At 32.2% G+C, this 16212-nt stretch overlaps 1 protein-coding gene across 8 annotated transcripts in view; it reads right to left on the bottom strand.

Annotated features, from left to right (window-relative positions):
• Nucleotides 1-16212, bottom strand: part of LOC125050784 (RNA pseudouridylate synthase domain-containing protein 2-like) — a 245885-nt gene that overhangs the window by 13542 nt on the left and 216131 nt on the right. For 7 of the 8 annotated variants that reach the window (XM_047650786.1, XM_047650785.1, XM_047650787.1 and 4 more), the window contains 4 exons: nt 7957-8043; nt 4718-4805; nt 3477-3699; nt 2803-2890 (listed from right to left, as the gene is read on the bottom strand). In XM_047650786.1, the coding sequence (XP_047506742.1) occupies nt 2803-2890; nt 3477-3699; nt 4718-4805; nt 7957-8043 (486 nt within the window). The remainder of the gene's footprint in view (nt 1-2802; nt 2891-3476; nt 3700-4717; nt 4806-7956; nt 8044-16212) is intronic. The other variant, XM_047650784.1, reaches the window with a different exon arrangement.

The raw sequence follows: 16212 nt of genomic DNA on the forward strand, positions 1-16212 counted from the left end.
TATGAAGTTAACGTATGGAATGCTAATTACATATTTGTCAGTGACTAATTCTTAGGAATGACGGACCATGAGGGGGCAGGGGGGAGGCCTTTTACTTAATTGTTTTTTTTAAATAACATCAGATATCATAACAATCACGTAGTTTTCAAATCAGTCCAATTTGATTAAATGATTTAAAAAAACCTTTTGCAATATATGTAAGTTAAAATATTTTCTTATAAATCTAAAATTTGATTGATCTATTTTAAAGTAATAAGGATCATCTTCCGTCGGGATTGCTATTGTATATATTTTAATACAATAAACTTTAAATTTAATTTTAAATTAATTTGCTAATTATATTTGACTTTAAAAGACATTTTAGTCCGATAAAATATTGCCTGTTGCATTCCTAACGAATAAAAATCACCGTCATTCAGTAAACTCAAACTAATAAATAACTGAGACATCTACATGAAGGTATTTCTTTTTATATCATTATGTGTTTCTTGATTACGTTAATTTATTAAAGAGCCCCGAGGCGACTGATAAGCGCAGCGAAATAGCCAATATTGTACACAACTTATTATTTTTGCTTGAGGCGATATACAGGATGTGTTAGGAATAAGTGAGTACTACGAATTTAAACAAAAATTTACAGCCGTTAAACGTTACGTTATGTACAATGTAATGAATTAAGTCTGTGTAAAGTTTGATTTAAATTATACTTTACTGATGTTCTATTGAAACAATAAGATGCAAGACGTGTTTTGGGAACGTTATAATATGTTGTAGATTTTACACGCGGACGTATACACACAATATTAAGACAGTTTTAGCGAGAATACCTATTGTAAGACTGAATATTAATCTAATATGCAAAATTCTCATGTCACAATGTTTGTTACCATACTCCTCTGAAACGGCTTGACCGATTCTTATTAATTTTTTATGCATATTCAGTAAGTCTGAGAATCGGCTACTATCTATCTTTCAAACCCTAAGTGATAAGGGGTGCCCACCCCCAAACTTTTTTATTTTTTGGATAAAATTTATTTTTCTATTATGTGGCTCTAAAAAATACATACAACCTTTAATTTTCACCCCTATACGATCAACCCCTATTTTTTATTGTAGTAGATAGTTATTAAAAAAATGTTTCCTAGAAATAATATACATGGCAAAAAATCGTTTTTGCAGACATTTGACGTTTCACAAAATTCTTGATTTGATGTTAGGTTTTGACTATGGTTCATAGTTTGAATAAATTGTGAACACCCTGTACTTTATTTTACTAAACCATCTAAAGAGATGGGAGCCATCATGCAATGTCTTCTTTAAAAAGAAACAGGTTTTATGTTTCTTTTTTAATTATTAGCTACACATCATTATTGGTTTTATCCTCTTTTTGATTTCAGTCCATAAATTAAGTGATCTTTTATTTATGTTTTGACTTGTGTTAAGTGGTGAATTATTTTATTAATCGCTTTTAAGGAATTTATCTGTAAAGTCGTACTGTAGGTATATTGTTTCATTTACGTTTTATTCTGTTAAATGAGCACTTTCATATAATAGTTATATAAAAATATTAAGTTAGATTTATTTTGTACTATTTTAGATGATTTAGCTTTTACTTAGTTCTATCGTAAAACCGGGTTTTAAATGGTTTTATTTCAAAACGTTTAAACTGACTTTTATCTGCATGCTCAATTTATATTCGTTTGATCTTTAGGCAACGAATTTCTCACCGAAATCCGGATCTGGTTGACCTATCGAACTCAAATTGGGATACAAGTTTCCTATCTTCGGTATGTTGGTGTTTCCTATATTATTTCAACAGAGTTTTATTTACATATTAAACAAAACAAGCTTTTGAATAACATATTTTTTATATTATATAATATACTAGTAGACCGGCCAAGCGTTGCTGTGGCTAAGGTTTTAGTTATATTACATAGTAGTGGAAACGGTAGGAGAACCAGTCATGGGGACAACCATGCTTTTTTGGTGGTAGGTAATGCCATTACTTTCAACACTGCGCCATCTGTTAGAATTGTGACTATCATATATAAAATAATATTGCGAGTATAAATTGAGATATAAGCTATCCTATCTTTTTAGTTAGATCAAACTGCACACGGTGTGCAAATTTGATTGAAATCGGTTCGGGCGTTTAGGAGTCCATAGCGGACAAACAACGTGACACGTAATTTATATATATTAAGATAAGATAAATCAGTTTCACTTCTTGAAACATATAATCTTGTATTTTTATCTCGCAATAATAATCCGCCTCAAAATTTGAAAAATGTTTTGAATAAGAAAACGCGAGTAACTTAATTTCGGCACGTCAAAAACATCGTACCGAGAACATTAAAGTCATAATAAAGACACCCCTGTACTAAAAGTCGATATGAAAGTGACAAGAGACGGTATTATTAAAGGCACTCCATCACAGAATGGAATATTTCTTGCAAAGGGACCGCTTTATACGTCAAAGGACTTTGAAGCTTTGGAAGGAAAGCGGATTTTAACCGCAACTTATGTGCTTTTAAAGTCATGTAATGTTCGAATTTGAAACTTTTTGTGACGCAAAAGGGTTGTGAAAGTCTTTTAGACGAAAAATATATAGCAAAAATAAAAGAATTATGAAAATGTCTCTAAATGAATTTATCTACATAGCAATACATAGCTTACTGCACACATAAGTGAATACTTACCACAAGTGTTCAAGCCTTAAAACTAGAGTTAATATAAGCATGCAAAGAAGGAAGTGATAATGAAAAAAAGCATAACCAAATGGCTGTCTCATTTGCCACTTACGGGAATAGAGGCTGGTTTGTTGACAACCACTATGTCCTCGTCGATATGTACGAGGTTGATGGGTTGGCTCGTCACTGGTACTTCGTGCCTGCAACGATACACACGTCAGGCGAAGGGTCACCGTGTGATGGAACTCAATAATTCTCTTTTCTCTTTTCTTTTATTCTCTGATGACATATGACCACAGGGTTCAACGCAACACGAGTTCTCACCCGTTCGTTTGTTATTTTAAAGTCACGACACTCCAAGTGTTTTTTTAAATTGTCAGGAGTAATAGAATAGGAATAATTGCATAACAATAGCTCAGTCAACATAACATTATGTGAAGGTTCATGACCGATATAATAAATATCGAATCCATGACGGAACGTGTATCCAGGAAGCTCAGCGTTCGCATGCTCGTTTGGTGGCAAATTTTGATTTTCACAACTTAAAAGCTTGTATTTACAAGCGTATGGTAAACTTAGAAATTCAACAAGCATTGTTAGTAGAAAATCTAAGTTCCAATAAATACGATCCCGTGTGAGTAGAAGGAAGATTGGTTAAGATAAACGGGAACTTAACGGAGCTAATCTAACAGAGTGTCAATATGTTTGATCGAGTCTCGTGTGATGACATACTAGATATCGTAAGCTATCTACAAATTTTGGCTTCGCTAATTATAGATATAGTACCTATGGACAACGTTAGCGAGTAGATCGTTGTGTTTGAGTCTGTAATCGGGGTCAACTCTTTCATAGTTGACCGTGAGGGTGCCAGCTCTGATGCACCTTTCGTATTCGGCCGCGGGATGCGCCCTGAATTCCCTCGCGAAGACATCGAGAATTTTCTCGCCGACCCATCTGCCTTTTGTGAAGGTGGTAAATGTGAAGTAATATGGGTACACTTTCCTGAGTCCTGCAATATGAGGATTTTGAATTCAGATGTTAGTATTGGATGTACATTTAATCAGACCTGAAAAGGCTTACAAATACATTGAATACAAATATTTGAAGGAAAAATATTTCAACTAAATAATTACGACGAATCTATTAAACTTTCTCAAGGGTGCAATTTAACGATGAAACAACAGCATTGCAGTAAGTTTACGAACAAGATAGGTTAGGCCATTTTCATATTTAAAATGGATTGAAAAATTTTGCCGAATAATCGTGACCCGGCAATTATTATACAATTTATTCTTGGCACAGAGAAACTTTTATAACATGCTTGCTTTTTATTAATTAAAGCGGTTAACGGGGTTACATTACAACGTCTATTTTTATACTTTGAATATAATACACAGAAATTCCGTTGAGTACCGACGCTTTTAGGGAACCTAAGAAATTCCTGAACATCTACAAACTGGTCCACTAAACAATTGTTTGAACGAACAATGGTAATAAAGTAATTGCACTTCTATTAAAAGTTTGTTAAGTACAAACGCTTCGCAATGCAGTGTGCCATTCTCAGGTGAAGTTGGCTGAAGTCCAGCGTACCGTCTCATATTTTCCACTTAATTTGCTTTTATATTTCTGATTCTTCACTTTATGTTCTGCAGTGCAACACAGCTCGTAAATTTAGTTAATAGATAATAAGACGCGCTCAGATTTTCGTCAATTTGTACAAAATACTAGTCGACATGATAAATGAGTCTTAATAATCTAATTTTCAGTATGAAGTCTAATTTATTTATGTTTGTATTTTCTAGGAAATTGCTTTATCTAAAGTAATACGGTCGTACGTCCTGGATCACAACCTCGAGAATAAAGTGTGTGTTTTTTTTTTTTTGATATAGCAGCGAAATTGAGCAGACCGGTCGCCATTGTTAGTGATCACCGCTGTCCATGGACATCCGGGCTATCAGTCTTGGGCACGATGCCAGCCTTAAACGAATACTAATGTCGTAGACAATGAATACTGAAATAGGACTTACCATTTTCCATATAGTAAGATGTTTCATTGTATCTGTCGTCTGTAAAACCAGGTCTTTTTGCCTTTAATGCTTTTGTCTCTAGTTTTGCCTGTAACAAAAAACATTAAAAAATTACGTTATATATAATCTATTTTTGTGAGTCTATGAATTTATTTAACGGTCTGTTTAACGGTCTAGAACAGTTACTTAATCCCGAACCCGAATCTACGAATACAGTTTTTAACCATTGTCACTTTTATTACTCGTAAATAACCTTATAATCTAAATTCCTTTCCGATGATCTCAAAATGTGTTAAAACAAAATAGGCACATATTTTTTCCCTAAGCTCAGTACTATTCAAAATAACACAACGCCGTAATTCATTATCATTGCAATAAAACCCAAAGCACCCGCTGAGTGGAGTAAAAAGTGTGGAATATTGAATCGATGTAACATCAGGCGTATTGTTCGCAAGAATCGCTTATAAAAAACTTCGTTGCGAGGGACGAGATGAGAAAAGTTTTAAAAACGAAACAATCTACGCGTTGTTATGAGCTTTTTACTCATACCAATGTTGGAACTTTGACGGGAATGCCCGAGTTGAAATGTAATAGTTTAACAAACGATGTAAATAACGCCCTTTTATGGGAATTTATAGAAATATTTGGTTGAAATCTATTTGGTAAAAAGAATTATTAAAGTTATATATGAAGAGTTATGTGTCTTTTACTTAGGGAGCGTTCAAGTATTACGTAACGTATTTTGGGAGGGGGGTCCTTTTGTAAAACGTTACGATGCGTGGCGGGGATTAATTAAATTACGCGTTATTGTTAATATTTTTTTCGACTTACAGCACATAATAGTAACTAAAGAGTCACTAGGTGGTCACGAAACGTTTTACTATACTTGGGTATAGTACTGTACTTGGGTACTGAAAAACGTTACGGCGAGTAGATGGTGGGGGGGGGGTCCAATAATCTCCAAAAATTGCGTTACATAAAAAAAAAATTAAATATCTTGAAGTGACATAAAATGCATGAAATTAAAGTCAGCTGAATTTCTTGGTTGCAATGTATTATTGAAGATACCTGGGGAATTCAAACAGGATCTTTGTATTCGGATAAATATACTCAACAGACCTTTAATAAGGTCCTTTAAAAGCCGATACATTTAAATAAGGGATGAATACGTTTTCGAAAGGACCTTCAGAATTAATGAACAAAGTGACCCTTAGATAAGAGGACCGAGGAAAAGTTTGGACTAATTGAAATACTGCGACTAAGTTTTGCTTTGTTTTTTAATAAAATTTATCAAAATCCTGACAAATTGGTTTTAAGTACAGGCTAATGTCGTAAATTTAAGCTAATAAATGAGTTGTTATAGAAAGAAATAGCTATTCTTGAGTTGTTTTATATTAATGGAGTCTAATTAGATACATATGATTTTTAGACGAGTTAAGTAAAAAGTGCTATAATAAAGAAATTACAATAGAAATATGAAATAATAATGTTTGACGAATCCTAGGGTAAATCCAATGAGTTTTTGATAAACGGGAGTTAATCTTAAAGACCATATTATAGATACTGAACAGTATAGGGAGTGGTGATCGAGACATGCATTAGATAATAGTTTGCGTAACAGTGAGGTATGTGGGAACAATTCGATGCACTGGCGTTGCACCAATTTGACACCGGCTATTTGGCACTTTGCCGGTGAATGTGTGCAATTGAAAGTTTTGCATGTCTGTCTTACTCGTGCCACTACGTCATGTATCATTATAGTATCATGTAAATTAATCACTTCCTTCTTTTCCTTTATTATACTGCGAAACTATTGTAAATAATGTTTTATAAACTTTTATATCTAAATACACGGCAGTGGCATTGTAGTGTCAATAATGTTATTTTTCTAATTGAAATACGTTGTTACAATTTAAATAATTTTTACGAAATTTTCAATACATATTTGTGACCCAGATAGTGGGGCTGCTATTTCCAATTGGAGCTTAAAATGCACTTTCTGAACCAATAATAAACGAGACAATTAGTTGTTTTGGTGTAATTCATCAGCCGTACAGACAGAACCATTTCAGATTTTTTAAATTATGGTTTCAGATTCGATGCATGTTGCAAGATCCATTTGTTTTAAATAGAACCTTAAACTGATAGAATAAGGTTTATTTTCAACAATCGTTTTAAATTTTAGTTCAAACGCTATCTTAAATCTCAACCTCTACTCCTGATCGATGATCGGTTCTGTCAATATGAAATACAAAAATTGTTATTTTCCTCTTCATAAACCTCTGTCTTTATAGCGAAAAGGATACTCGGCGAACGCTTTCTAACCAATAAACATTGCTATCACAATGGAAATCTCATCGCCATTGACTCAGTATTCACTTAATTAAATCTAAATCGAACTGAATCAACCCTTTGTCTGGCCCCGTTTAAAATTCACGATAAAATCAGCTCTATTACATGGTCGTAAGGTGTATGATAGGTTCACGCCTAGTAGCGTGACAGAACCGATTCGAACGCACATTGTAAATGGATAGTACAAATATAATGTCTCCATTACATTCGTTTACGTAGCAATATCGGTCTTATCGCAGCCCACACGCTTTCGGCGAGCGATGCATGCATAAGCAATTCTATTTATCGGTACATCTTTACTGTGAAAGGACACGAAGGTGTTGCCTCACTTTCTTCTTGCAAGACTGTATTTTAGGTAAAGATACCTTCAAAGCTCATTAATAAAGTAGAACTGACATTTTCTAAATATATTAAGAGGCACTTATGAATACTTAAATTTGTCACTATCTCTGTAACGATGGCATGAACCCTTTTTTCCCTATTTAATTTATTCAATTTTCTTTTTACTCTACGAAATTTTTATATAAATAACAAACAAATATAATATATATGTTAACGTAAAATTGTAAACACCGTTAGATTGTAATCTATCTCGCGAGATTATAAACTGTCGAAAGATTGTGAACCTCAGCGTACTGCTTACAATTTAACGTATTATTATTCGGTAGATTGTACTACACTAACTTAGTTATCATTCAAACTGCTTTGGTCAATTACATATTAATTTTACTTCCCAACAATTTCATATAACTACCGAATAATAATACCTTAATTTGTAAGCAGTTCGTTGAGGTTCACAATCTTTCGACAGTTTACAATCTCGCGAGATAGATTACAATCTAACGGTTTTTACAATTTTACGGTGACATATACATGATTCAACTAACCTTTTTGAGATCTTTGTTAATGTCCCCATCATCAGCTTTCCTTTTCTCGCAGGATAATATACAATTCTTGCCGTTGTCTTTTTCACCCTGAAACAAAGAAATAAAAAATTAGCTACATCAATTCACCCAAGCAACATACAAATAAATAAAATCGCCTTCTAGTTGTGAAAAATAATACTAATCTTTGCATCACTTGAATAATATCATTATTAAATACATATTTAAGTTAAACAAAAATTAAATCGCTTCATAGCTCATACACACATACGACAGTTGATTCCATTGCTAGTTACAGAAAATTTAAGATTATAAATAATAAATTGAAGTTAAACAATTTTAAAGTAATCAGTATAACAAAAGTAATATAAAACAAATGTATACGAAATTTCACAGATAATACCCAATTTCACTGAAGCATTTCCCTCAAACAATATACGAAGGAACCGACCGTGAGCAATAAATATAACAACAGACATAACCTGTTGTATTCGGCAAACCCCCGAGGAGGTTCACGTATTCAGAGAAATTCTATATTTAATAGAAAAATATTGGATAAATCCAACACAATGTAATCTCGGCGGATTTCTGTCGCCTTTAATAGAAGAGGTGTACAATTTGACATAAGTGCTTAGGAACAGATTCTTAGAAATGAAATACAAAAATCGTTTAGAAACCATAACTTACAAAAGGAATATAATATATATAAAAACGTATTGCAAACTACACAAATTTGTGCAAGCTGAAAACACAAATTTTTTTTTTTTTAAGATCATCGTTTTATATTTAATGTCTATTTATTTTAAGATATCTCGTATTCAGGTACGTATACTACATATCACATAATAAAGAAGTTAAATCGTATTAAAAAATATAAACTAATGTTCACAATATCTAAAAAACAACAAGAAACGTATAATATTATTCAGGCTTTTTATAAAAATGTGTCACCATGGTTATCAATTTGAACAAAAATACATTTCATTCCAGTGATGATAACAAACAAGGTATCATTGAAGTCTACGTTTTAAAAGGCCCCTTATGAGTCGGAAAGGGAATAGTAATTTTTTTTTTTTTATAAATAATACCCTATTCTACTCCCCTGCCATAGTGTCCAGGGAATTTTGAATAGTTATATTTATACATAAACGAAATCCAATACTCAAAAGCATGAAATTAATTCATCGAAGAATGTGAATATAATAGAATGCCATTTATCTTGATAGGGTAAGGGGATAGTCACTTCAGAAATCCCGAACATTCCAGGTTAGGATAGTATGCGGTGTGCCCAAGAGGGCAATTCTCAAATATTCGATATTAGATATTAACGAACAAAGTTGAAACTTATTTAGGTATTTATAGAATTTGAGTAATAAATTTATAATAATATTCACAATGGGAATGTATCATGATCGGTATATTATCATACATATTGGAGAATACCTATTACAGGATTTGGTAATCGCTGAAGCTTGATTGGTAAGGGTAGTACAGTAGGAAGGTAGTGCGTAGGTAGTGCTTGTAACTCTAGACTTTACGCGTGCATTATCAATAAAAAAATAATCATTTCATGATCACACAGAAGGCTGCTAATTTTCTTGCTGATATAAAAGATCATCGACATAACAGACGCATATTTTTATACGCGACTGTGTTCAAACGAGTAGCTCACATATAATAAAATGCAAACCACCACCTATGAAATACTGCAAGCCATTTTCTACACGATTCTGTAGATAGTGTTTAAAAGAAATACTATTTTATTATATATAGTTCCTCTCAGTTTATAAATAGCTCGAGTAACATCTGTTTTCCAGAGCAGTGTTGGCCTAGTGGCTTGAACGTGCGACTCTCATCGCTGATGTCGTAGGTTCGATCCTCTGCTGTGCACCAATAGACTTTCTTTCTATGTGTGCATTTAATATCGCTCGAAAGGCGAAGGAAAACATCGTGAGGAAACTGGCTTGCCTTAGACCCAAAAAGTCGACGGCGTGCGTCTGGCACAGGAGGCTGATCACCGACTAGCCTATTATATTAATAAATGATCATAAGACAGACACAGAAATCTGAGGCCCGGACCTAAAGGTTGTAGCGCCAGGGATTTATTCGGTTTTCCACTTTGCGCTCGAATAAAATTCTCCGAAATCCAAGATCCACATTGAGAGGTTACTGCGATTATAATTTATTTATTGCACAACCCCAGACGATTAAGGGTGTCCAAAAATGCATGATAATTGCACGTAGCATTTCCGTGAGGGCTCTCAAGAAGTGTGCACTCATTCCTTTCGTGTTTCTGCCCTCAAAATGAAATTGTTTTTGAGAGCCCCCTAGAGGACCATTCTCCGCCTTCCCAAGCAACGGGATAATGGATGAAATTATACTCATTTCAGGAGATTTTCCTGGGCGGCAAAATATAAATATTGCTAAGTGTAGGATTTTTTTTATATTAAATGTGTTTATTGATATCTTTTTATGATTTAATCATGAAGAAAAGGAAAATGAAATACAAAACATATGTTTTAGTAAACATTTGAATAATTTAAAGTAAGATACCTTCGGGTGATTCCAATTACACTTATTTAATTAATACGTTATTTAATCAATAACTTACAGTCAGAAACATGTTAATAACTAACGTAGTTGCCTGTTTTTAATTAAAATTGTTTACATTTCTGCATTTTAATGAAATACAGAGTTATTACATACAAAATAAACAGTGCGCACAGTAGATTAAGGTATAATTCAGCTCACGTTCTCATAAATAAACAGGTTTTTAAACTCGACGGAAAGTCGTTTGTGAATAATTTAACGAAACTCATCGCACTGAATGTTTTTATGCCACAGATTATAATTATGAATATTTCATAAAAACTACGTATTATTTTTATAAAGATCACTAGTGGACCCGACAGACGTTGTCCTGCATGATATTAGTCAATTATCAAGCGATTAGTAAAGCAAAGTATGAAAGTACAGACTGCAGCGCCATCTGGCGGGCTGATTTGTGAATCTAAACCATTCCCAGATCCCCTTGAACACACACAAAAAATTTCATCAAAATCGGTCCAGTAGTTTGAGAGAAGTTCAGTGACATACACACTCACAGAAGAATTATATATATAAAGATTAGTTAAAATATAACAATCATTTCATAACTTGTGATACGATACGACGTATTTACGAAGGAATCTTTGTATTTTAAATCAGTTTAGTGTATCCACATTTCCTGATAATTATGAACTAATAAAATTAAGAACAACATCTCAAACTACAATGAAGCCTAATTTAAATATAATGAATGTGTTAGATTACCAAACAAATATTTGTTTCAGTGAGACATTACAGAACTAAAAATATGTTAGCCTCATTCACAATTTCAGAATGACTGGACAAAAAGGATTAACAAAATGAATACAGGGTTTATTGAAAATATTTATTCCTAATGAACATAGATCGATGAGCGAATGACAGTTTGACCTTTGTAATGATCCTATCGCAGCAAATTACATTGGATCCCTTCGTATTTGTTAAAATGTGATCGATTCAGTACTTCCCGTAATTGACGTTTGAAATTACGTAATTGATGGATTAGCTGGTAACACCAAATTTCAACAAATTTAAGGAATATTTGTTAACTACTGTTATATTATTCCTAATTGATGTTAACTATTATTTATATCTCAAGTAATTGAGTTATTTAGATCAAATAAAACAGCTTACAAACACAAACATAGTTATTCAACAAAATTGTCACAAATTTTTTTTGTATACGAAATATATTTTTTAAATAAATAATAAAACAGAAAATAAAAATTTTTTTTTTTAAATTACACTATTTTTAAATTGTAGTTTGATGCTCATTTACATTGACTGTTAAATTACTTAGTTTAATTAAAACTCTTTTTTTTTAAGGAAATAAATGTGAAATGTGATGTTATGTTATGTTATGTTATGTATTACCTTATACATAAAAGATATAACATAAAAGTTAAAACAAACGAACAAAGTATTGCTTATTGCGTAATTTAGTATAGGTCAGTAGGTTAAAAACCTGTGAACTTTTGGAGTTTACTCACTGTCCATGACACACTCCATAATATGTACTTGTTGATAACATTTTAATGACCTACTCGGTCATTCGCGAACAAGGGAACGATAAATCAAAAGAATGGTGAATGAGGGTACTGTCAAATCAATCTACTCGAGCCATGGAGGGTCGCAAGTGTTGAAAATAATAACAGTCCCTTTTCCTTAAATTACAAATCTATAAATAAAACTCGCCAAGCCTCAAAATTAATTAATTTTAACGGGCTCTTCATCTTTTGATTGTTTTTAAATAAAAGGATTGTATAATTGGTAGATAATCGAATTTATTTGACAGTACATTTTAACAATACATTAGATAGGTTCATCTTGGTCCATTGGGATTTTTTGATTAGAAAAAAAAATCATTTGAATAGACATACTCTTCCTAATATGGTTAGATTTCTAAGCACGAGAAGTGAATACGTTGGTATAAATTATCAGAGTGCATGTTTATGTGTAAACAAGAAATTTTAATGTAAAAATAACAGAAATGAATATAAATAGCACAATGCTAAAAATAAAGCAGGCAACTAAAAATAAGAGTCATTATATCGCGGGAGTGCTACGTAGCGCTACGATCAATACTACGTAGCACGCCTACGAGCGACGACGTGCAACAGATTGCCGACACAAGCGAAGCGGATATACAATATCAATAAATATACTAGCATTTAATACAGATATTTTTGTTTCGGACGTTTCGAAGAATTTCCTGGTTATATCTTCGTCGTGACGTAGCATGCAATTATATAAATAAAGAACCTGCGTTACAATCCTAGTGCATCAATAGATTGTTATTTTTATAATAAAAATAAGCAGGCCTGGTTTGAAGTTACTATATATATGTAATAGTGAGATACGCAAAAGTTTTTAAAAAAGTCATGTTGGTCATTAAAACTAATTTGCTATTAAGTGAACACGCTCAACAAATCAACATATCGTCACCCTAACACCTCTCAGAAACAAAGACTGGTTCCCCCAGCAATTACCGCACATACTAACAAAATGGTTTTAATTCCAGGGTTTTCAATTAGTCTCGAGTGGTGAAATCAAATAGATTTACTATTTTCACACCTTTTTGATTCCCTTAATGACTTAGGGTGTATTTAGTTGGGGCTGGTATTCGCCAATGTTTCCTACAGGGTGACATGAACAAAGGGTTGATGTAGCCTTTAATGATGTTATTAAATATATTTTAAATATTTAGAGTGATCGCATTCCATTTTCATGAACGGCTTTTCTACACAAAGAAAATTTTATGAAGTTGACTTTTTTATTGACCTTTAGATGCTCCTAAATCTATTTTTCATATTTGAAGTATGTGTAGTCAAATCGTATGTCATATAATATACATATAATATAATAGCGTGTGTCTTTACAACTTAGTATAAAATGTACAAAGTCACTAAACATTAAAAAAAACAAATTTTCATTCATATTAAAACCGAGCATATTACGACAAATGCTTTTATAAACTTAAGTAAAGCTACTAATAAGAATAATATAGAACTTTAATCTACACAAATAATGTATCTAAATTCCTTTTCTACAAAATGTATTTCTTCCCCGACACAATATTTATGGAAGAGCAATAAAAATATGAATATGTAACCGTGACATATATTGGACTATCGACCTATTTTATTGGCAGCCATATTTATTTGATAAGATATATGTACAAACATTGCGGGATGAATAAAGATACATCTGTTAGATGCGAAAATTTTTCGTATTGAATATATTATGCATATTAGGATAAAATTCAATAGAAGATTAAAATAAATAAAACATATTGCTTTATAGTAAGTATAATTACGATATACGCCAAGGTTCCACGAACTCTTTATCACTATATGGAGTTTCCTTTTTGCCGATGTCGCGCTATTTTTTTAAGTATTTATGACATTCCAATTTTGTTTGTTACATTCGATGCTCATGCAACAGCCGCACTATTACAACTGTTACTGCAACTATTTCTATTTTATTGCGGTATACAAATATATATTAAAATTTAAAATAATTAGGACGACAATGTTAAATATTCATACATACTAAGTCAAGCTTGTAATACCATACTAAATAAAAACCTACAATTATATATACCTAAGTGTGTGTTCAATTTAAACGTTTCCTTAAATAAAATTGGGTATATGTTTGCAAAAAACTTACCCCACGTTCAAAGACCTTTACATAAATTGCGTGACTTTGAACCTTTAAGTAAAGACATTGAAACATTTGATACGTACAACCTTAGGATATAAGCAAAAGCGATTTGTAAGTACATAAATATTCTATAAATGTATCGCCTCTATTAATAGTAATTATGATATAGCAATAATGTTGAAATTTTTTTTGTTAATAAAATGATTTAAAAATTATCACGTTTTAATCATGCAGCTAGCCAATATCGGCTTTTAACAAACACTGTGTTTTGAAGTAAACCGTGGTTTGACAGATGGCGCTAAGACTTCAATAACGCTAGGGTCTTATATCAGTTATAATCAATACGAGTTAATGTTCTTATTAACATAAATAGAGAACGGCTTCTAAACTTGAACTTATTATAGAAGTTCGTACTCGTAGTGATTATTTTTTAAACACACACATATGTAGCACAACCGTTAATGTAGGTCACATATTTGGGACGACGTATTTTTGGTGTAAAATATCCTAGTTAGAAAATACGAATAATATGCGAATATATAAGACTAGAGTATAAACATATCTAGTTTATACAGCGTGGTATTGCGCTTAAACTTATCGCGTAAGTTTCTGACTGGGAGTAAGCGCCGCCAGTCGTGATGGGCGCTCGTTAAGTTCAGCAAGAGGCAATTCTAACATCCGATGTGGGCAATTTGGTGATCCGACTCATTCAACATCATCGCTTGAATGGATTCGTGGATCCAATGGATTTCTTCATTTCACGCATTTTTTCCTTGTGTCACGAATGTGTGCCACGTGAACACAAAATCCGATTAATTACGTAAAAAAAGGTTAGTAGATCATACTAAAATGTAGCGGTTAATTAAATTATTTAATTAAGTAAGATACAAATACATAAACTAAAAAGTTCAATTTAAAATAAGCCATTCTAATCCACATGACACATATTACACAACATTATATTTCTTTTCTACTTTATTATATATTTTAGAAAAGGTTACTATCCTATATTTGGATATTATAGGCGAGGGACTAGTGTAAAACTGATATTTTTGTTCATATTTGACATAGGGACTTGATTGATTTTTCATGTCTGATATCCGTTCGTGTTAATACAAAGACATACTAAGTGAATAATGTAATAAAAATATGTATAAGTGACCTATTTAAAACTTGGTCACAATAAGCTTTTGTTTGTACATAGTATTCCTTGCTAATGTTTATAGGATCGCGTTCATAAAGCTTTGGCAACGAAACCGTTTTTACGACCGATAAACAATTTATTGTCTGATACAATCGCTGAGAAAATCCTCTGACAATCTGATAAAATAAGATTTCCCATGTTGAGAGTAATATTTTTGTACAGTCGCGTACACTTTTTGTTTAGGTCTCGGCTAATGTATTGCTAGGACAATTCATTAGGGACGCTTTTGTTTATTTTGTTTGAGTTGTCGGTTTGATTAAGCATATTTCACTAGAAGTGATTAATAAACTTTTAGCTCAAGGTAATTTGTAATTATTTAGGTAATAAGAAAATAAGGCCTTAAGAGCTAGGTTCTGTCTGGTCATGGGTTCTTTATACCAAATAAATCACTTTAAACAAGACGATCAAGGCAGACTGTCGTTTATTAAAAAAATCTGTAAATCGCTGGTGAATATAAGGCTGAACGCTTCATTTTAGTTTTGATAATTTATGGGACCAGTGCTAGAAAAACTGGTACAGAACCAGACCGACTTCTTCATACCAAATGAAACAAATTCTAAACAGTATTATTTAGTAAAGTGCGTCAATCGCATTCAATACTTAAAATCTATGTCATGATGTTAAAAAAAATATTTTTACGTCAGCTGATCCACGTATATTCATTCCATTTGAGGAATTAGCTAAAACAAGGATCTTAAATATAAATTACAGTATTATAAATTAAGTCTCAAATAATCTTGCTAAACCTTAAGCAAGCTAAGAAAAAAAGGCACCTTAAGTCGCACTGGTCTTATTTTGGTAAAAGC

This window comes from Pieris napi, chromosome 7, assembly GCF_905475465.1.
Source record: "Pieris napi chromosome 7, ilPieNapi1.2, whole genome shotgun sequence".
Lineage (NCBI taxonomy): Eukaryota > Metazoa > Arthropoda > Insecta > Lepidoptera > Pieridae > Pieris > Pieris napi.